Source organism: Panthera leo, chromosome F3 (genome assembly GCF_018350215.1).
Source record: "Panthera leo isolate Ple1 chromosome F3, P.leo_Ple1_pat1.1, whole genome shotgun sequence".
NCBI lineage: Eukaryota > Metazoa > Chordata > Mammalia > Carnivora > Felidae > Panthera > Panthera leo.
This window is the reverse complement of record NC_056696.1, coordinates 36,650,092-36,671,849: the sequence shown is the minus strand read 5'-3', so window position 1 is coordinate 36,671,849 and position 21,758 is coordinate 36,650,092. Positions and strand designations below refer to the sequence as shown.

The 21,758-nt window shown below is 37.6% G+C and overlaps 1 protein-coding gene across 1 annotated transcript in view; it reads right to left on the bottom strand.

Annotated features, from left to right (window-relative positions):
- The window catches only part of CRB1 (crumbs cell polarity complex component 1), a 132,174-nt gene extending 111,432 nt beyond the window's left edge, over positions 1 to 20,742 (bottom strand). Inside the window, exons 1-4 of the mRNA XM_042925945.1 lie at positions 20,685 to 20,742; positions 11,903 to 12,098; positions 8,675 to 8,814; positions 1,506 to 1,688 (exon numbers count right to left, since the gene is read on the bottom strand). Of these exons, the coding sequence (XP_042781879.1) occupies positions 1,506 to 1,688; positions 8,675 to 8,814; positions 11,903 to 12,084 (505 nt within the window). The 5' untranslated portion in view covers positions 12,085 to 12,098; positions 20,685 to 20,742. The remainder of the gene's footprint in view (positions 1 to 1,505; positions 1,689 to 8,674; positions 8,815 to 11,902; positions 12,099 to 20,684) is intronic.
- Positions 20,743 to 21,758: the final 1,016 nt, after the last annotated feature.

The following is a 21,758-nucleotide window of genomic DNA, read 5'->3' as shown; positions in this document are numbered from 1 at the left end:
TGGAAGCTTGTCAAAAATTGAGGCCAACACACTTTTCCAGAACATTCAAGTGCCTCTCCTGTTTGGATCTGCAGATTCATTGGTCAATTATGTCCTTTTGTCTAATGAGGCAATATTTACAATGGCCTCTAACTTCGATATAATTTCCTCTTTATAGCCCTAAATGTAACATTTAAAAAATTTATAACTCCCCTAACCTGTTTCAAGAAGAATTTAAAATAGCTGACAAAAATACACATACTATACCAAGATCAAATATTTTTTTAAAAAATAAGAAAAAAAAAGGCATCTATAAGAAATAGGAAACTTAAATAATCCCAGGTAAGGTAAGTACATAAATATATTCCAGAAAAAAACTGTATGCTTATAGAACTCACATTAGCTGATAAGATTTCTAGCAGACTGTATGATCGGCAAATATGATGCATTCCACAATTTATTTCATGCTTTTTATCATTTATCAAGATTTTTTTTGCATGCTTTTTACTAAGGGAAAAATCATGCAAGCTAGAAGTTGTTCAGGAAAAATATTACTTCTCCTGACATTGACACTGGGGAGATTTTTCTCCTATGTGTTCTCATAGAGGGGACAGTGATTAAGGAAATGTCTTCTATAGCAAACTTACAACAAACAGTGCCATGAATCAAAGATCATTAAACTTCTCAACTGAAACTCTAAAAAGGAACAGTAAGTGAAAATAATAAGTGAAAATTTTCCCTTGTTTTCTTATTCCTTATTTACTTTTTTCAGAAATCTTCAATAACAACCTAAATGTTTTCCTCAGGTATCAATTACTCTATTGAAAAAGGAGTAAGATGGAAAAGTTAGATTGTAATTAGTTTTCTCAGTGGTGTCTATACAGTAGTAGGTCAGCCGCTACTCATTACCAAATGTGGGGACTGCCTCCAAACTTCTGAAAATGTTCAGAACACGGAAGCAGACACAAACACAAGTGATCATTGGGAAACACACACGCAAACCTCCTCTGGGTTTCAGCGTAAGAATGTTCCGCATAAGAGAAAGATAAAATCGTTTACGTTTGACATACATGAACAATGTTAGCTATAAAGTAGGGGAGGAATATTCCTTGAGACTAGATCATTGTTCTCAGTGTAAATATAAATAAGTGCATTAACCTTTTACAGGCAAATATGAATAACACAAAAAGTTAGCATCATTATAAAATTTAGTAACATAAAAATTTCAACATTTTCTGCTTATAAAGTAAAGGATTTGAGTCAGGCTCCGATTCTCAGTATAATGCATAAAAAATATTTCCCCTTTATACACTTCTTTTATCCTTATTTTTAACATTTTCCTCATGATTTGAAGAATTATGATTTATGAAATACGCTGTTTTTCATGCCCACAAGGGGGACCCTTTGCACCATAGCAGCAGAGTTTCTACAGCACGGATCTTACTGCTATTACACCATTTGGTTAAATGCATGATCTGCCATAAAGTGCTAAAAAGTCAAGGCATCTCCCCTCCCCTTGCCCTCACCTGTGAGTCCAGGGGGACAGATACAAACATAACCTGAGGCTTCAGGGTAGCTGAATGAAGAAGGCAGCTGAGCAATGTGTCCGTATTGTTTCTCTGAGGACAGCTCCACACACGCCCCACCAGAGTGGCAGGGGTTACTGTTGCATTCATTGATGTGAGTCTCACACTGGGTACCTGTGTATCCTGCAGGATAAAAGTTCAGAGAAGCTGCTAAGTCAAAGTTCCTCAACCGTAGAGTTTAATGACTGAAAGGAGGCTGATCACTGTGCTGCCACCAATTCACAAGACAACGTGCTGCTCTCAAGGAGCTAGCAAGAAGAAAATGGTAAAGGAAGGCTTCCTTTTTTTTTTTTTTTAATTTTGCAAGTCCAATTTTTAAAATTTTATTTATGTATTTTTTAACATAATTTATTGTCAAGTTTGCTAACATACAATATATACAGCGTACTCTTGGCTTCAGGAGTAGATTCCCATGGTTCATCACTTACACCAACACCCCATGCTCATCCCACCAAGTGTCCTCCTTAATGCCCATCACTCATGTTTCCTGCTCCCAGCCCCCCACCCCCATCAACCCTCAATTTGTTCTCTGTGTTTAAGAGTCTCTTATGGTTTGTCTCCCTCTCTGTTTGAACTATTTTTTTTCCTTCTTTTCCCCTACGATCTTGTTAAGTTTCTCAAATTCCATATATGAATGAAAACATGATATCTGTCTTTCTCTTATTTCACTTAGCATAATACCCACCAGTTCCATCCACGTTATTGTAAATGGCAACATTTCATTCTTTTTCATCACCAAGTAGTATTCCATTTTGTGTGTGTGTGTGTGTGTGTGTGTGTGTGTGTGTATCACATCTTCTTTATTCATCAGTTGATGGACATTTGGGCTCTTTCCATAATTTAGCTATTGTTGATAGCACTGTTATAAACATTGGGGGTGCGTGTGCCTCTATGAATCAGCGCTCCTGTATCCCTTGGATAAATTCCTAGTAGTGTTATTGCTGGGCCACAGGGTAGTTCTATTTTCATTTTTTGAGGAACCTCCACACTGTTTTCCAGAGTGGCTGCACAAGTCTGCATTCCCACCAACAGTGCAAGAGGGTTCCCATTTATCCACATCCTTGCCAACATCTGTTGTTTCCTGAGTTGTTAATTTTAGCCCCTCTGACTGGTGTGAGGTGGTATCTCAATGCGGTTTTGATTTGTATTTCTCTGATAATGAACAACGTTGAACATCTTGTCATGTGTCTGTTAGCCATCTGGATGTCTTCTTGGGAAAAGTGGTTATTCATACCTTCTGACCGTTTCTCCACTGGATTATTTGTTTTTAGGGTGTTGAGTTTGTTAAGTTCTTTATAGAGTTTGGATACTAACCCTTTACCCGATATGTCATTTGCAAATATCTTTTCCCATTCCGTGGTTGCCTTTTAGTTTTGTTGATTGTTTCCTTTGCTCTGTAGAAGCTTTTTATCTTGATGAGGTTCCAATAGTTCATTTTTGCTTTTATTTCCCTTGCCTTTGGAGATGTGTACAGTAAGAAGTTGCTGTGGCTGAGGTCAAAGAGGTTGGTTAAGGCCTCTTTGAAAATAGCAGTAGCAAAGGAATCACTTGTATAATAGTGATGAATATTTTTTAAAAGACTTGATTAATAAGGCTTGAAATAAAAATAGGACTTCAGGATAACCCTGATTCCCCAATTATCTTAAAGACTCCAATTCCTCAAATACTGAATTTTTAGCAAGAAAAAAAATATGTAAGAAAATAGCCAAAAAGTCAGCAGTATGCACATAGCCAACCCTAAATTCTTTTCTTAAAACTCAAAGTACAGGTAAATGATTACTTCTGCACACTAAGACAGAATAAAAAATTATTTTCTATTTGAATGGATTTAGCTGACTCATTTTATTACAGACAAGAATAAAAACAATAGAACATTAATTATTTAGTACTTTATAAAAATATTATATATAATATATATATATATATTAAGTATTATATATAAAAGACAGTTCATGCCAGAACTCTTTCTTTGGTTTTACACACATGTGCACCTGTTTAAAAAAACTACATATATTCACATACATAAATATACATATACATATACATATACATATACATATACATATACATATAATTTGTGTGTGTGTGTTGACATAAGTGCAATTCCACTATATACCTGCTTCTGGAGCTTACTTTTTTCACTCCTTTGAACAATCTATCCATGTTAGTAATATATATCTAACATAATTTTTAACTATTGCCAAGTATTCTGTAACATCAAAGTACCATAATTTAAACATGCACTTAGTGGACTGATACATGTTTTGCTAGTACAAACAATGTCGCAGTGGATACTATCACTATATATTCATGCTTGAGCAAATATCTGAGTATAACACTGGGGTCTATGCCTAGAGGTGGAATTTCTGGGTTATAGGTCATATACATTTATTTTAATAGATACTGATAAAAACCTGGAGTAGTTTTACCATCTATGTACTTACTAGCACTGGATGACTGTGCATATAGCTCCAAGTCCTTGCCAACATTTGCTATTACCGAATAAAATTTTTTAACAGTTGGTTAGATAAAAAAATAATACTTCATTGCTATTTGGGTTTACATTTTCCCCAGTTACTACTGAATTTAACTTTTCTGCAAATTTAAAAAAAAATCATTTCATGACTTTTTCTTGTTTTTCCCATTAGACTGTCTTTCCTATTGATTTATAAGATTATTTATATAGCACTATACATATATAAGCTGATATACGAAGTTCTTAAAGGAACATAATTTGATCTATAATACAAGTGACTTCACAGTCAACTAAAGATCTTTGTAATGTCACTTAACTCCTCTGAGAAATATGTTTTTAAATTTACAATCCAAAATTATAAAACTTAAAAGTCTGATCATGGTATTTCTTTATTTTAAAATCATCCACTGGCTTCTGCTTTCACACAAAATAAAATTCAAAATCCCTAACCTAAAATGCCTTTTATTATCTGGCCTCCATCCCAGCTCTAAATTCCTTCCCTAGAATGTCTTCTCCCCCAGGGCCTTTATGACACAGTTCCCTCTACTAGAATATCCTCCTCCAAGACCATGGTTGGCCAATGCTTAGTTTTGAGACTTAATCTTGTATGACTTTTCTCAGAATGACTTTTCCTCATGAACAGACCTAAGTATGATCCCTTCGTTTTCTCATATCACCCAGTTATTTCTTTCATTGCTCGTATAATAATTTTTATTATTTTTTGTTATTTTTATGTATAGTTGCTTCCCTCAATAGACTTTAAGCTCCACAAAAGCAGGGACTGCTTTTTATTTATTGACCCTTCCAATACTGAGCAATGCATAAATAGTTGACTTGCAATCAACGACTGAATGAGAGTCAAATAGCAATAACTATTTAAATTATAATTCTAGTCTTGCATGTAAATTAGAGAATTGACTATTAATAAGTAAATAATGAAAACATGATATAATTGCTCATTTTGTAATTTTAATAAAAAACCTGAATGGGTTCATATGTCAAATCATAACCACAACATAAATTCTGTTGCTCAACAGTATAATACGGTCTGTCTCAGTCATCTGAAGAAGACACTTAGATGAAAAAGGAAACTAAAAGCACATGTCAGATCACAATCCTTTGTGGTGACCTCCCCCCAAGAACCCTATGTCTCTTAAACCTGAATATCTACTTTTTTACAAGTTTTTGTAAACTGGTATTTGTTGTGCTACAGTGAACTTATTGAAGAACGTTCCAACTATTTTCAATTTTCTTCTCGGAGTAAGTCTCAAGACTCATGTGCAGGCCAGGTTAGGAAGTAATTTAAAGCCTTCATAAATCCTTTTTTGCTTTCTGACTCATATATTATCCTATTCCTACAGTGAACATTAGGAAGGTTCTGATTTACGGTCTTCCCAGCCCTGTCCCCACCACTGGGGCCCTGTGGGAATTCTGTCTGCTGCTCCCTTTAACTATGTATATAAATAGATTCCTTCAGCCAAGGCTATATTCAATAGTTTTCACAAGTTTCTCCATAAACTTTGTATGAAGAAACAATATGATATTGAGTCAAGTCCCCAGGGTTCTTATGTTTTTCTTTTTTTAAACAAATCCGATCTTACCTGGGTAACATGAAAACTTTTAAGATAAGCATTTAAAATGAATGACACTTCTTGTAATTAATTACTTTTGACATGAGGACCCCAGGCAATTACAGTGGTGGGTTCTTGCCATTGCCTTCAGTTGTGGTGGTCTTGTCTCTTAGATACAGGGTGGCTGGTAGCATCAAATCTTCTCTTTATATGTAACAGTAAGAATAGGGTATAAGGAAATTCTGAATTTTCTATCTGGGCAAAATCACCATTGTTCCACTCACCCAAGAAAGAAACTCAGAAGCAGACCTGCCCTAAGTCTGTGCCCCTTTCTTAATTTCCACATCATGTCTCTCTTGACATGAAGTTGTAGTTCTGGCAAATAGCCTTATCTCTTGTTTAAAATAGTGCACAACATTTTTTAAGCTAGACTCTCTGCCTTTCATTTTATTTCTCTCAATCATCTTCCACTAAAGTTCCAAAGAGTTCTTTTTAAATCAACAGGTCAGGTTACGGTATCTCTCTGCCCCACAGTGTGCAGGGCAGACAAACAGTATGTGATCTGGCTTGAGCCCTGTCTTGCCCCCCAGCCCCAGCTCTCTACCACCAGCCAGCCCTATGTAGTCCAGCATTTTGGAACAATCATTTAAAGTTCTACAATTGGATATGCTCCTTTCCATGTGTGCCTGCAGCCCTTTCTTCCTTCTGTCCTCCTTTTCCTTCTTCTCTTCTTTTCCTAGACAAATAATGGGCTGCTATGTGCTAGCCATGGGGGTCTAGAACACTCAGTCTCCTAATTTTGGTACCTAGTTAACACTTACTGAGTGCTTACTATGGTCTAGGCTGAGCTAGGAACTTTATATATATTACTGGATTTATCTCTAAAGCAACTCTGTGAAGTGGATGTTATTATCATCTTTGCTTTGCAGATGGGGAAACTGAAGCACAGAGAAGTAAAGTTTCTTGTCCAATATCACACAGCCAGTGAGTACATTTCTGGAATATGCTTAGTGATCTTTCAAATTTTCTAAAATGCTGCCTATTGGGTCAGGCCATCTCTGTACCTCTCCCTTTATTCCCTGTTATAGAATTTACTATAGCTTTTTATTGTACCAAAAATCATACTATACACATTTTTTCACACTGTCTCCCAACTAGAATTTAAATTCCTTGGAAGAAGGGACCATGTCTTTTTGATTCCAGACCCCTGATATATATAAATTATACTGAACTCCATGTGGTTTAAATGATTGAATCCATGAATGAGTGGAACACATATTGATTTGTCTTTTTTAAGGTAGGTCTTCTTAACTGCCTGACTTCATTACAAACCCTCTAGAGAACAGAAAATATTCTCAAATGTAATTCCTACCTCCTGTTGTAGAACCTGGTACGTAATAATAGTTGCTTTTTTTTTTCTGAGTACCTAATATGTTCCAGGCTCTACTTTCATAATTTTATTCTTCTTAATACTACAAGTCATTTTTCATCCCTCATTTACAGATGAGGAGCTGAAGAATGAAGAGGTGACCAACTAGGTCACTCAGTTAAGAAGTGATGGATCTGTTCTATTCCCAAACTGTCCACTCTACCTCTGCTTCCAGATAGAGATCCTTTACAGGGCGTTGTGTGAATGTTGAGTGCTGATTGATGACAAGAATGTGAAAAGCACATTTTGGAATATTTTCAGTATGTAAATCAAGCCAAGGACCAAAGGATAACAAAACATGCCCCGTTCATTACCTGGAAGTGGGCAGACAACCTACAAAGATTTCTGAGCCACAGAATTCCAAACTTCCTTTTACACTTTCACGTTTACTTGTTTGTTTTACCTACGAAATACATTTAGCCAAAGCATATTAAATGTCCCTTAGGTAGTGAGATGCCTTTCGATAGGAAGCTACTAACAACTTGACCCCAGTCTCCATGCTTCCTCCCCAACCACAGGATTACTTTTTCCTTAGACAGTAAAATGAAAGGCAGAAGGGGATAGATGATTAGTAAGCTTGTAACAACAAGATTTTAAATAATCATATGTTTATCATTATTTTCCAGTGGATCAAGAAGACATGAAATGCTCTCTTATTTCTATCAGTGAAATCCCAGTGAGAATTAGGTTAAAAATATGTTAAGCAGTTTTTTTTGATAAAACTAACAGCAATATTTACAGGTGACTTGCTGGCTCAAGTGTTATATAATGTTTTCTACTGATTCTGGTATTACCTCTACATTCTAGCTTAATTACCCTTTGTGTGTAATTTTCAGTTATGGCTTATGTATATTAAACTAATAATCTCAATTATATTATAAATGCTGAGGAGAATACACCTATTTCTGGAACAATCATTCTATACCCTCTATGGGACCATTGTAATTATGTTGACTATGAAATATAATACAGTCGCCTAGGGTTTTAATATTGTTTCATGGGTTTCAATATATTCTAGGTATCAGTGAAAATATCTTGGAAGAAAAGGAAGCATCTTCAAGTGAATTTTTCTCCATGAAGACCATGCTAAAATTGATTCTTCTATTCATTTTTTTCCTCTCTGTTTCCTCTAGATGGTTCTAATGATTAGGCGCATGGTAACCTACTTTAGACAATGCATAGTGTAGCAGTAGGTACGTGTGAGCAATGAAGAATTCAGTTGAACAATGATAACTAGTGGGGTGCCTGGGTGGCTCACTCGGTTAAGTGTCCGACTTCAGCTCAGGTCATGATCTCGTGGTCCGTGGGTTTGAGCCCCACATTGGGCTCTGTGCTGACAGCTCAGAGCTTAGAGCCTGCTTCAGATTCTGGAGCCTGCTTCAGATTCTGTGTCTCCCTCTCTCTCTCTCTCTCTCTGCCCCTCCCCTGTTCACACTCTCTTTCTCTCTCTCAAAAATAAATAAACAATAAAAAATAACTTAATAAAAGACAGAATCTAGAAGAAAGAGTTGGTTTTAAACCTTTAACAGTAAGATTTTTTAGTTTACATTTGCCATAAGTGGTTTGTTTCTACTCTAAGCAAAAAAAAAAAAAAAAAAAAAAAAAAGTTGGTGGAAGATATTTTGTCACTTACCAGGCCAGCAGTGACAAGTGTAATTGTCATCACTGTCCTCACATGTAGCATTATTGTGACAGGGTTTTGACCAACATAGAGGCATCAGGGTCTCACAATGTGTCCCTGTGAATCCACTATCCATGCAGTTACAGCTATAGCTGGAGAGTAAAATGAAATTTTCACATCAACTCTTGGTCATATTGAGATCAAGTACCTTTATCCTGTCTCTTCCCCTGTCCATCAGTCTGAGACCCCGGGCATGGCTTTAACACTTGTCTCAAAAACTCTGGGGAATTATCTCTACAAACCTGAACACGTTATGTATTTCCATACTGGTACCTGATTATCTTTTAAAATTTATGATTATCTTTAAAAATTTCATGCAAAATTATTTGGAAACCATGATTATTTACTTCAGTTTCCTCATCCATAAATTGAAGACAATAGTACCTATGTCACAGGGTTATTGTGATAATTGAATGTGCATAGAAAGAATAGACATGGTATCTGAAACATCAGAAAACACTGAATAAATTATTACTAAGTAGTACTAAATAAAGTTGTTAATATTTGTGAAGGCAGTAGAGAATGATTTATACCACTGTGGTGCTCTTTTATATTTACAGCCCATTAATAAGGTCCCTTATGAAAAATGAAACAATAAATTATTTAAAAAAACAGGAAAAGCCCTCATTATATAAATTGTGACTTATGTTCTCTTATTTTTAGATTACAGGAATATTTTAGTCTTGCTATTTCTATCCATTCATTGGTTGAGTGAGATTATCTGAGAGACTCAAAACACAAATCTGATGGGGATACTTGTCGACTTTATCAAGAGGAGCTTTTAATTTATATGGGATCTCCTCAAGGATTTAGTATTATAAAAACACAGGGTTGCACACTCGGCTTTGATGAAATGAAGGTCTAGGGGAAAGAACACCTATGAACTCATAAAGACTTAGAGTTCTGTTCGCTATGGCTTGTGTGAATGTTTACCGCCAAACACAGATAAGAAGATTTCACTAAGGAAACTGAAATATTAGCAAATGTAATAAGTCACTATAATTTGTATATGTATTGCTAGTGAGAAATCCTCTTACTAATTAAAATACTTACTAAAAATCTACTATATATAAGACATTAGAGACAAGAGCCCTGTACTAGAGGCTGGCTAGTGGGCCCCAATTCCTGGAAACTCTATTTGCATATCCCTTTGGTCTACAAGAAACTTGTTTGTTTTTTGTTTCTTTGGTGTATGGTTTCTGACCTTCCCATAAACTTCATAGAAAATGTGTTCATTTTTGTTGTGGGAAACTAAAGTCAGGTTGTATTTGTTGACCTTGTACTCATCTTCCCAAAATTTAGGTACTAAGAGAGAGAAGGGTAAAACAGAAAAATTATCCACGGCACATTACACAAAGGATTGAAAGGTGGCAAGGTTCAGTAGCCTTGTTTTGTTTGCATCTCCATAGGAAGCAAAAGCTTTGTGTATTTTCTGTCCTGATGTTTTCTGGAGGCAGTAAAGCATGGATGGGGGGACCTCCTGCTCTTCCTCTGCAGTACATGTGTGGAAACTTCCATTCTGGTCAGTCTACATGTTGGTCAGTAATCTGCCTTGAGGAATATAGATTCTTGTCACTGGAGAATGATTTGGGTAAAACTGAAAGTCACAGTCAAGACGTGAAATGTGATTAAAAGTTATACTTTAGAGTTTACAAAAGAAACACACAACTACATTGTTCTATCTAAAATCACATTATTTTGCTGGATATATTTGAAGTACATGTGCCTTTTACTCCTCCCGTTTCGAGTCTGATTCTCTTTGAAACTTAGATTTGGGATAAATTGGATCTTACTTATTAAATAAAGAAGAATTGGATTCCAGTCTTTCTTCTACAAAAAATTAACTGTGTGAACTTGTGGAGTCACCTAACTTCCCTGAACTTTGGGCATCTAATGTAATGTGAGAATATGAATGCTCAGCTTGCCTTCCACTGAGCTGCTGAAGGATCCAACAAAACATTAAGTACTAATGTTCAAATTGCCATGCATTTGGTAATTCGGTATTCGTGGTTTAAATAGGTATCAGAAAGTTCTTTTTAAACTATTTTCTATAGGGGCACCTGAGTGACTCAGTCGGTTAAGATTCTGACTTTGGCTCAGGTCATGATCTCACGGTTTCTAAGTTCAAGCCCCGCATCAGACTCTGTGCTGACAGCTCAGAGCCTAGAGCCTGCTTCAGATTCTGTGTCTCCCTCTCTTTCTGCGCCTCCCCACTAGCTGTCTCTGTCTCTGTCTCTCTCTCCCTCTCCTTCAAAAATAAACATTTAAAAAAAATAAAATATTTTATATATAATCAATTACCATCACCTACATTTATTATATATATTGTATTAAGGTTTATTTATTTATTATTTTAAATAATAAAAAGCCAATGATAGAATCGGCTGAAAAGCCAATGATAGAATCGACTTTGGAGCAGATTCACATAGCTACTTCTCGCCATTCTACTCTCTCAAAAGTATTCACCCAAGTCTCCAAATACCTGGACATTCAAGATACAATCAATTTAATATCACTGCCTTTTCCAACACTGTTTATATACAATTTCTAAAGGACTTATTTTTCATCACTTGATTTATATGCTTGTAATTATGTAAATACCACCTTATATTCACATATAGAATAATCTGTAGCTTTGTTTTTGCACTTTCCCTATCTATAACAAGTTTAGTGGAATTGAAAAGTTGGCATTTTTTTTGTAATATAAACAGTCCTAGATGATTACCAGAGTGACTTGGAAAATTCTCACTCTTGGGACAAATGACCTCTAAAGGATGAATTTTTGAGTAAAATCTGAATGTTACAACTTTTTGTCATTTAAAGTGCAAAGCAGGGATTCCTGGATGGCTCAGTTGGTTCTGACTTCGGCCCAGGCCACCATCTCACAGTTCATGGGTTTGAGCCCCCTATCGGGCCCTGTGCTGACAGCTCAGAGCCTGGAGGCTGCTTCAGATTCTGTGTCTCCCTCTCTCTCTGCCCCTCCCCTGCTCACGTTCTGTCTCTTTCTCTCTCTCAAAAATAAACATTAAAAAATAAAAATAAAAAAATAAAGTGGAAAGCAGTGTGAACATCTTCAGCTGAGGACACGAGCTCTCTAAAATCCCCAGAGAGGTACAGTAGTGGTTGGTTGGTCAGTGAGTTCTCTCTAAACCAATCGCCCAAACACAGGAGAAGACGTACCTATTGTGTCCATCTAGGCACAGCCCTCCATGGAGACACGGCTGACTGGCACATTCATCAGTACTGAGTTCGCAGTGATCACCAAGGAATCCAGTGGGACAGTCACAGAAATAAGCCCCCAGAGCATCATGACAGGTTGCACCATTTAGGCAGGGCTGGGACCAACATTCATCAACTTCCATTTCACAGTTCACACCTTTTAAGAAAGTCAGCACAGAAAAAAGGAAAAGTTTTAGCACAGCGTTAATATTTTAGCTCTTTGCCAGTGCTTTATTTACCAAGGCTTTTTGTCAAATGTTATATTACCCAAAATAATTTTCCTCTTTAATTGTAATTGATATTAACTTTCTGGCATGCTTGTGGGAAGTTGCACAATGCAGAGCAGCTGTTACTTACAAAGAACTATTGGATACAACAGCTTGTGGCTTTTTAATCTGTTGAAACAAGTCATTTTTAGAATAAAGTTATTGTTAACTGTACTTTTGTTGGAAGCTTTATAGGGACTGGTCAATTTTCTTCATTATTTTTAAGCAGTTAGTTAGGCATCGTAAGGGGAGTGGGTGCGAGCTCAGACTCCAAAGCCAAATGACCCAGTTTGGAATCCTGGCACAGCCACTTACTGGCTGTGTGATCTTTGGCAATTCCTTAATCTTTCCGTATCTCAGTCTCTGCACCTGAAAAATGGGACCACTACTTGTAATTACCTCATAGGATTATTATTACAATTACAATGTGTTCTGAAATGCTTATGATAGTAGGTGGTACTAAATGTTGCTAGAAGGAAAAAAAACAATACTTGGTCCTTCTATATTTATTGTACAAATATGATGTGCAATTATTTCCTTAAGTGCTCCTTCTGCATAAACATATTTTAAATTTAAAATTTCCATAGTGTTGTAAAATACTACTTTTAAATAGGAAATCAGTTTGTGACATAATATAATTAGTATAAGCTACTTCATTCTGGGGCACCTGGTTGGCTCAGTCAGTTAAGCGTCCGACCTCAGCTCAGGTACTGATCTCACAGTTGGTGAGTTCGAGTCCCGCATCGGGCTTTGTGCTGATAGCTCAGAGCCCAGAGCCTGCTTCAGATTCTGTGTCTCCCTCTCTCTCTGCCCTTCCCCTGCTCGCACACTGTCTCTATCTCAAAAATAATAAACAAACATTAAAAAAAATTTTTTAAAGAAGCTACTTAATTTTAAGGTAATTTACATGAAAAGTCTCTATTTATTCTCCCCAAAATTGTAAATTAATATTTACTATGCAAAATATGTTTAAGACTTACAAAAGTAGTCACATGGAGATAACAAACCACCTTACTGGCTCTATCAAAATAATATTTGATATACCATAATCAAATTTGCATACATGTTTTAAAAGACACAAAAGGGCAAATATCTATATTTACCTATCTTTATTTCTATTCCTACAACCCAGGATAATAGATTATGTATTAAAATGATATTGAGGGATTTTCAAATGACTCAGAAGTTGCTAGTAGTCTGAGAATGTGCCCTCTTTCCTGACAGAAAAAGCAGTAGCATATCCTAACACTGCTGACCGTTTACAACAGTGACTAGGTTCTATAAATACCTAAGCTGAAAGGGATCCCAGCATATTAAATTTGATTGTTTTTTGAGAAGAAAAAAACTTAAAAATTAAATTTTATATTGATAAAAATATAAAGCTGTGGAACAGTATTTGTTGCTAGGTAAACCGCTTGCCATTTGAGGCCAGGCTATTTCTTACCCAATCTGGGATTGAGATCAATCGTAACTATTTTACTTGGCATAACTAAGGTCAAGGGAACGAACACTGAACTGGCCAGTGGAACACGTGTATTTTCATTCTCATTCTCTCTCTGAAATGGCTTTTCAGCAATGTTTTAGTATCTTCATTTCTGCCATGTAAAATAATACAATAACAACTATCTCTGTTTTCCAAGAACGTTAAGACAAAAATAATAAATTTGTTAAAATATTTTTTCTTACAATTATTTTTTAGACATATATAGCAACTAAAATGATAATGGGTTAGTCCTCAGTAACTACAAGGCACAAAATTACCTCCCCTGAAATGACAACGATCAATCATAACCTTTTTAAAAAAAATTTTTTTTTAATTTATTTTTGAAAGAGAGACAGTGTGAGCAGGGGAGGAGCAGAGAGAGAGGGAGACAAAGAATCTGAAACAGGCTCCAGGCTCCAAGCTGTCCACACAGAATCAATCATAACTTTAAGCAAAGTGAACTATGCCCACCCAGGAATGTTTGGTCGATGTGGATTTCCATAGTGCTCTGTGAGCAGAGGGCAACTGCTACTTACTCGATACCTGCCATATGCGGTGTCAAGGCAAGGTGATTTTACATACATTCTTGTGCTTCATTCTAACTCCTTTAAGGTACATTGACTTGTCTGTGTCCCATAGCTCTTCAATGACTGTGTTTCTTCGATTCCTATCACCACCTATTCCCGTTCTTTTGCCAATCCACTTTTCCATAGTGCCTTTGCCTACATGACATTAGACTAATACCTTTGGTATCTTAGTCATCTATATTTGCTGCAAAGGATTAACATACAAAGCCAAACCAGTGGTTTAAAACTTGCTAAAACTTTTCCAAATTTTATTTCATAACTCAAATCAAATTCATATATTCATCTGCAATACACCCGGATTACTTCCTCGTGCTTAAGAAATACATTATAAGCCATTATTTTAAATTCTGAAGCTCCTCTTATAAATTGTAGCCCAAATAAAGAAATCGTGATGTACATACAAGAATGTGTGTCAATAGTTTAGATATAATTTCAAATTCAACTAGTTACTTTAGGGTGATTTGTTTGTATTACCTTAATATTACTTAACAACATGATTTTTATTGCAGTTTATCACTGCTCCTGATATAGACAAACATGATTTGGTCTACGTCTGCATGATGCCAAAGTAGCCGGATGAAATGTGGTAAATACAGCCAGTCGTCCAGATGTTTTTGTATTTCCAGATGCTGGCTTCATAGATAAAACATCTGGATAACTATGATTTTGATTTTTCACTTGGATGCTTACTGTCACATGCTTATAGCCTTTCAATATACAATTAATCAACATTCAAAACATACCTGTACTTGTAGTCCATTCCACCTGAAAACATTCATTTTATGCCTAGTGTTTTTAAGTAGTGCACCATGTTATTGTAACTATATGTAGCAACAGAAATTGAATACAGTTACAGTGAGTAGCACTTCTATGGCTGATTGTCTAAGAAATAGAAAATTCATAATTATAAAATTCTTTCACAAAAATTCATCCAGGAACCAAACCAACGGTTGCAGTTCATTAATAGTTAGTAATATGAAACATAAGAAAATAGAAAGGGTACGAAAAAAAAAAAAAAACAGGGTAAGGAGAACTCGCACCCAAAGAAGAAAAAGTATAAGACAGGAAAAAAAAAATCCCCTGATGTCATTAGCTTTGGTGACTCACCAAAACTAATACTGTGCTAAAATCCAGAGGCTTCCCTACATAAATACAGGTGACCTAAGGTGTCATTAATTCCTGACAGTCAGGGACAGTTTCACTCTGAACTGCTCAATCTGCACAAACTGTCAAAAGTTCAGAAAAACCAAGTATTTAACTAATATTGGCAACAACAGCAGTATCTGTTTTCAAATAAGATCACATTCTGAGGTACTTCAACATAGGGTGTAGAACTTCAACAGAGGAATTTGTGTGTTGGGAGAGGTCACAATTCAAACCTAACAGACTCCTTCTTGGTTTGCTTTTCTGTCACCATCTCAAAGTTCTTAATGACTTTTGAACTAGAGGCCCCACATTTTTATTTTACAGCAGAACCCACGAACTATGTAGCCTTTCTGCATATAAGCCCTTAATTCCCATTTAAACTTTTTATAACTGATACACGTAGAATGAGTTCTTTTTTTCCTGACCAAAACCCAATTGATACACATACCCGAGAGAGGAAAGATTTGAGTAGAATATTCAAACAAGCAGACTGTTCAGTTTTGGGTCCAGCCCTCAGGCACATAGTTAAAGATATAGCAAAAATGGGGGCGCCTGGGTGGCTCAGTCGGTTGAGCGTCCAACTTCGGCTCAGCTCATGACCTCACTGTCAGTGAGCGCGAACCCCACGTCAGGCTCTGTGCTGACAGCTCAGAGCCTGGAGCCTGCTTCGGATTCTATGTCTCCCTCTCTCTCTGCCCCTCCCCCACACACACTCTCTCTCTCTCTCTCTCTCTCTCTCTCTCTCAAAAATAAAATAAAAACATTAAAAAAAAAAAGATGTAGCAAAAATGAAGCTGGTGCAGAAGTTCCACACTCTTCAGTCTTGCCGTAGGCGAGCTGGGAATTTGATATCACCCCAGATAGGTGTTGGGATCCCAGGAGAGAAGCTGGCTCCACTTCCCTTATAGAACTTTGGAAAGACATCAGGACACACATAATTCCCAAGCCACTGTTGTACAGGATGGTAGAACAGAGAAAACTACACAGGACCTGGGTAGATGGAAATTAAATGGCTTTAAAGAGAATACTTATTGAAGCAAACAAGGCAGCCAAATGTGCTCTCCAATTAGTCCAACACACACTCTTTGTATCATGTTGAGTTAGGGAATTATAAAAATTGTACCTGCTATTATTACTTCCCTTCTTCCTCTTTTCCTTTGCCATTCATCATGGAAGAGTAGAAAGAACATGGATTTTGTAGACAGACCACTTAGGACTAAGCTCTGCTCTGCCACGGCTAGTACCAAGGTTGGATTATAGTAAATGCTCAATGAATGGTAGGTATTACCTATAATCTATTTGTTCTTTCCTATTACTTCTTCAATTCCTCTGGGTAGACAGAATTGTAAACGTTTTGAAGTCTTTGGAAACAAACATATCCCTGGAAGGGAATTTGGAATACCTTCAGACTCAGTTAAAACAAATACAGATGGCATACTGAGAGTATAGGAGCTAGAGATGCACAAATTTGGAGCAGTCACTATACTAAATACGATTTTAAAAGGGGTGGGGGGTACAATGGACATATAAGTAGCTAGTGAGCAATAGTAAATATATAGCCCGAATTTGGTAGAAAATATTGGGATGGATCAATAGAGTATAAATTAGGACAAAAGAAAGTAGGCAATAGGGGGGTTTTCCGGGACTGGAAAACTGCAACATAACAATTGCAGGTCAAGCACGAGAAGGTTTAGAGAACAATACAGGCACATCAGTAGAAGAGCTCTCCACAAAGTCTAGGCCTATAAGGAGATATCGAGATAGAGATGGAGATTTTGGACAGGAGGAGTATGGAGAAGCCAGATGGCTAATATTCTGCTAAAGATGAGGTAAGAATCCAACCGAAGCAAAGACATCAGAAGCGCAGGTTGTAGCGAGAACTTTGGTGGTAAAGTAGTTTTGGATGATGAGAGGGACTAACTTGAAGCTGCATCGGCATGTAGCTGTGGCAGAATAGATGGAGGTCATTGAAAACAGGAAGCTCAAGAAATTCTAAAAGCATGTGGGCCATCAAATACTCCAGTAGCTCCTAATTGGATTTGGATAAACTGAAAACTTCTCATCGTGGCATCAAAAAATCTTTGTAATCCTTACAGTTTCATTTCCTATCACGAATCTGTCATCACTCTATGTGCCAGTCTTACCAGATCATTTTCTTTTTCTCAAACCCACCATATCCCCCTACCCTCTAAGAGTTTAACATACTGATCCTTTCTCTCTTTCTCTCTCTCTCTCCCTCTCCCTCTCTCTCTCTTAGGTTCTTTCTTATTTGTCCATCTGATGAAGTCATCCTTTAAGACTTACGTTAAATGTCCCACCTTCAGTGAAGTCTCCCCTGATTTCCTTACTGGTTCCACCTTCTTGTGTTTTCATAGCACTTACAGCATTATATTTTATTATTTGTTACTTTCTTATCTCCAACAACTGCTTTAAAGACAAGGATCCTTGCTTTGATATTCATAGTAATAACTGACATTTTTTGAGAGCTTATTTCACATCAGGTACTGTGCTCAGCATTTTATGTACCTTATTTTATTTTGTGCGATCTTCAAAAAATTATCCATGAGGTACTACCTTTATGCTCATTTTCTTCAGGATGAAACTGAAGCACAGAGAAGTTAAGAAACTGATGCAGACCAACAGGCTAGAGAGTGGTAGGGCCAGGATTAGATTACAGGCAGTCTGAATTCAGAACCTGTGCTATTGGCCATGAGGCTACACCACAGCCCCGTACATTATGTTCTTCAAGGATGTACATCCTCTGTGTGTAGCAAACACCTGCCCCGTGACGGGTGTTTGGCACAGTTTGCTGAATTGAACTGAATGTGAAGAAGTTGTCTGGGAAAGAGAAGTCACTGGGAATACTGCGAGTGTCCTGGAGGAGGTAATAGCTTACAAAGAAAAGAAAAGAGAAGCGTAAGTGGTAAGTGAATGATGAGCCAGTGGTCTTTCAGAAGCAGGGGGTTAGTGAGAAAGCCAACCCTTCCTTCCTTGAGAATCAAGGAGAAGAAAAATCCTTTAATAAGGGTCTCATAGAAAGTGGTTTCATCAGATAAATGCCAAGTTCAAGCAAAGGCCAAGGAATTAAAGACACATTGGGAAAAAAAAATAAAATGTTGTGTTTACTTGTGTTTAAGAAAAGACTATGGATGCAGCGCCTGGGTGGCTCAGCTGGTTGAACGCCTGACTTCGGCTCAAGTCATGATCTCATAGTTTGTGAGTTCAAACTCCACATCGGGCTCTGTGCGGACAGCTCAGATCCTGGAGCCTGCTTTGGATTCTGTATCTCCCTCTCTCTGCCCCTCCCCTGCTCATGCTCTGTTTCTCTCTCTCTCCCCAAAGTAAATAAACATTAAAAAAAATAATAATAATAAAGACTATGGAAGCAGGGGCCATTCTAATGAATTTCAGGAAGCTTTTCCTGTGACATTTTCACATAAACTATACATGAGCAGTCTAACCCTAGGCCAGATTGCTCTTCTGAACCCAACTATCTATAGGTTGTCTTCTCCACATATCCCAACAGACATCATCCTACAATTCCAAATACAAACTCTCTCTCCTCAATCCACCCTCTCTCATCCCTGCCAAACTTCTTCTCTCAGTGAATGATATTATCTCCAAATAACCCAAGCCAGATTTCTAGGAGTTACCATTATCTTGGTATTATTCCCCACATTAGTCGCCAAATCCTGTCATTTCTCCCTGGGAAACGGATCTAAAAGGCCATTGCTATTGCTACAACCTTATTCAGACGCTCAACATCTCTCTTCTTATCTTATTGCTTACTGGCCTCTCTCTTTCCAGGCATTCTCTACAGTTCTGAGAGTGGTCATTATAAAATACAAATCTGATTATATCACTGCCTGTGCAAAGTCTGCAAATAGCTCCTCTTGTCTCCAGGATAAAGCCTTGGAATGTGGCAGAAGATTCAGAAAGATGAGGACTCTCCTGGTACCACCTACAATGACTCTCTTGCAGCTCCATTGTCTCATGTCTTTAGGCTGCACATAGGTGCCCCCCTTGCCTATAAGGCCCCATTCCTCATTCCTACTTCCTCCAGCTAATTCTAATTAGTTCTGAAAAACTGAATTTGAGCATCATGATGCCAGAAACTATACTTAACCACTTCCATCTGCCTTGGGTGCCACTCCACAGTTCTTTCATAATTCCCTGTTACATAAAAGTATGTATTATATATTTGACTGCAAATGCTTATTTGTTTATATTATCTACAAAACTGCCAAAGTGATTTTTTTTTTGTCCTTTAACACTAAGGTCTGTAGCACACAGCACATACTCTTGAATATAGAAAATGCTCGATGAATTTTAAATGAATCGTCCGGTCCTAGGTATAGATTAATTCACCCTCTCTCCCGAAAGGCAATCTGGTCTGCCAGGACAGAGGTCCTCAATGCTTCTGCGAGCCTGGGCCCACTCTCAATCAAAAACCGTAAAGGCAAATTCATGGCTTTGGCAAGCGTTTAAAACAAAACGTTGTTTCTGAATGACTGTGCCCTAAACTTCTGATCAGTGTTTAGAGACTGTGCCCCTCAATATGCATCTTTCAGCAATTACAAATCAATGTTATCATTCTGTGCCACGAGATAACGCACATCGTATGTTATCAGCCTGGAACAGGTCTTGTCACTGATGTTGTCCTCGTCACTCATTACAGTGGGGAGAGAGTGCACAACACGTGCCTTGTGGCCCTGATAGACTGCTCTGAACACCTTTCTCATTATCTTCAGAGCCCAGGCTTCAGAAATAATTGTACTCTCATTTTTGGTTAGCATGCTAAGTTTCAAAGTCTCCCGAATATATTTAATATCTAACAGGCCTCTATGCATAATATTTCCTTTTGAATAAGAATTATGTACACTGTACCTGAGTCTTTAAAGAATGATGCATTCTTACAGTTGTATCAATTACAACAATGATCAGTGCAAAGAGGTGCACTAACATTAGTTTCTATTACACGTATAGATTTATGCTACACTTTCTCCTGTATATCACATTCACATATTTAACATCCTAAAGCAAAGAACGGAGGCCAAAGACTTCATTCTCTGATTAACAGTGTCAAACAAGCATTATATTGATTAGCAAGCTGCTAATCAATGGGAAATTAAAGGCAGATTTCTTATTTTCATTGGGAACATCTTTGGGTTTTTATCCAGTAAGATTTCTGGCTTGTGCATTTAGATAGACCTTTTCTAAGGAAACCAAAAAGTAACAAATACTTTTCACAAGACACTCACTTGAAGTAGACTTTACAAGCCTAGGATTTGCCTCTGAAAGACACCTGAATTTTTTCAATTTGAGGACTGCTCTTTTCTCCGTCATAAATTTACCATCTAGGAATTATGATGCACTTTATAATCAAGAATGTCTTGGTGTTGTACTATATTTTAGTTGCAGAAGTTTTCTTTCTTGGCCTACATGAAATCAGTGTAATTATCAGTGATGAATTCTGATGAAATATGAAAACAGTTTCGTATTTTTACATTATTGTTTTACAATATTTATTTACTATATCTATTTTATTACTATTATTTATAAATATTATTAATAATTTATTATTACCAAAAGAGTCTCCTCCAGCGTCCTGGCCTCCCTCTACCCAGGGACCAGGGCTCCCTGGTCTCTCACTGAAGGATCCCCCACACCGGCCCACCCACCTGGCCAAGGCAAGGCAGTCATATTCCCAACAGATGTGCCTTCTGGGGAACAGACGCTTATAGCTAGGTTAGGGATGGAATCCCACGCTTTGTTCCCTAAAGAGCCCACTCCGAGGAACTGGCATCTCTCCACGGTGGTCTTTCTGCAATTCTCTGGCTACCCAGAACTGCACTGCACCAGTATGTGTAACGTGGCCTTCTCTCCAGGCCTTGGGCACCTGGAGGCCTTCAGGCCTGAGGTCTATGGCCCAGTCTCACATCTGGATAACTTCGTGCGTGGAGGGGGACGCTCCTCCCACAAGACAATCTGATACTATGGCTACAGAGAAGAAATAATCATTCCCCATTTGGAAGTGCTGCCCGATGGGGACCCAGGCCTCTCCAGGAATGAGGGATCCCAGATATCTCTCATTCCAAGGCACCAAGGCTTCAGAATTCCCCATGTGTCTGACTTCGGGGTGATAGGGTTCCTTTGTGAAGGTGCAGCCTTTGGACGTTGGCAGATGTCTGGTTTTCCCCATAGAACACCATAGGGATCCAGCCTCTCCTGAACCTGGTCCTGGCCGGGTTCTGACCAGGGCTGGACCGGATTCCTGCTTGCTCCAGACAGCTGAAGTGGACCAATGTGCCTGATTAGCTCTCTGGCACCAAAGC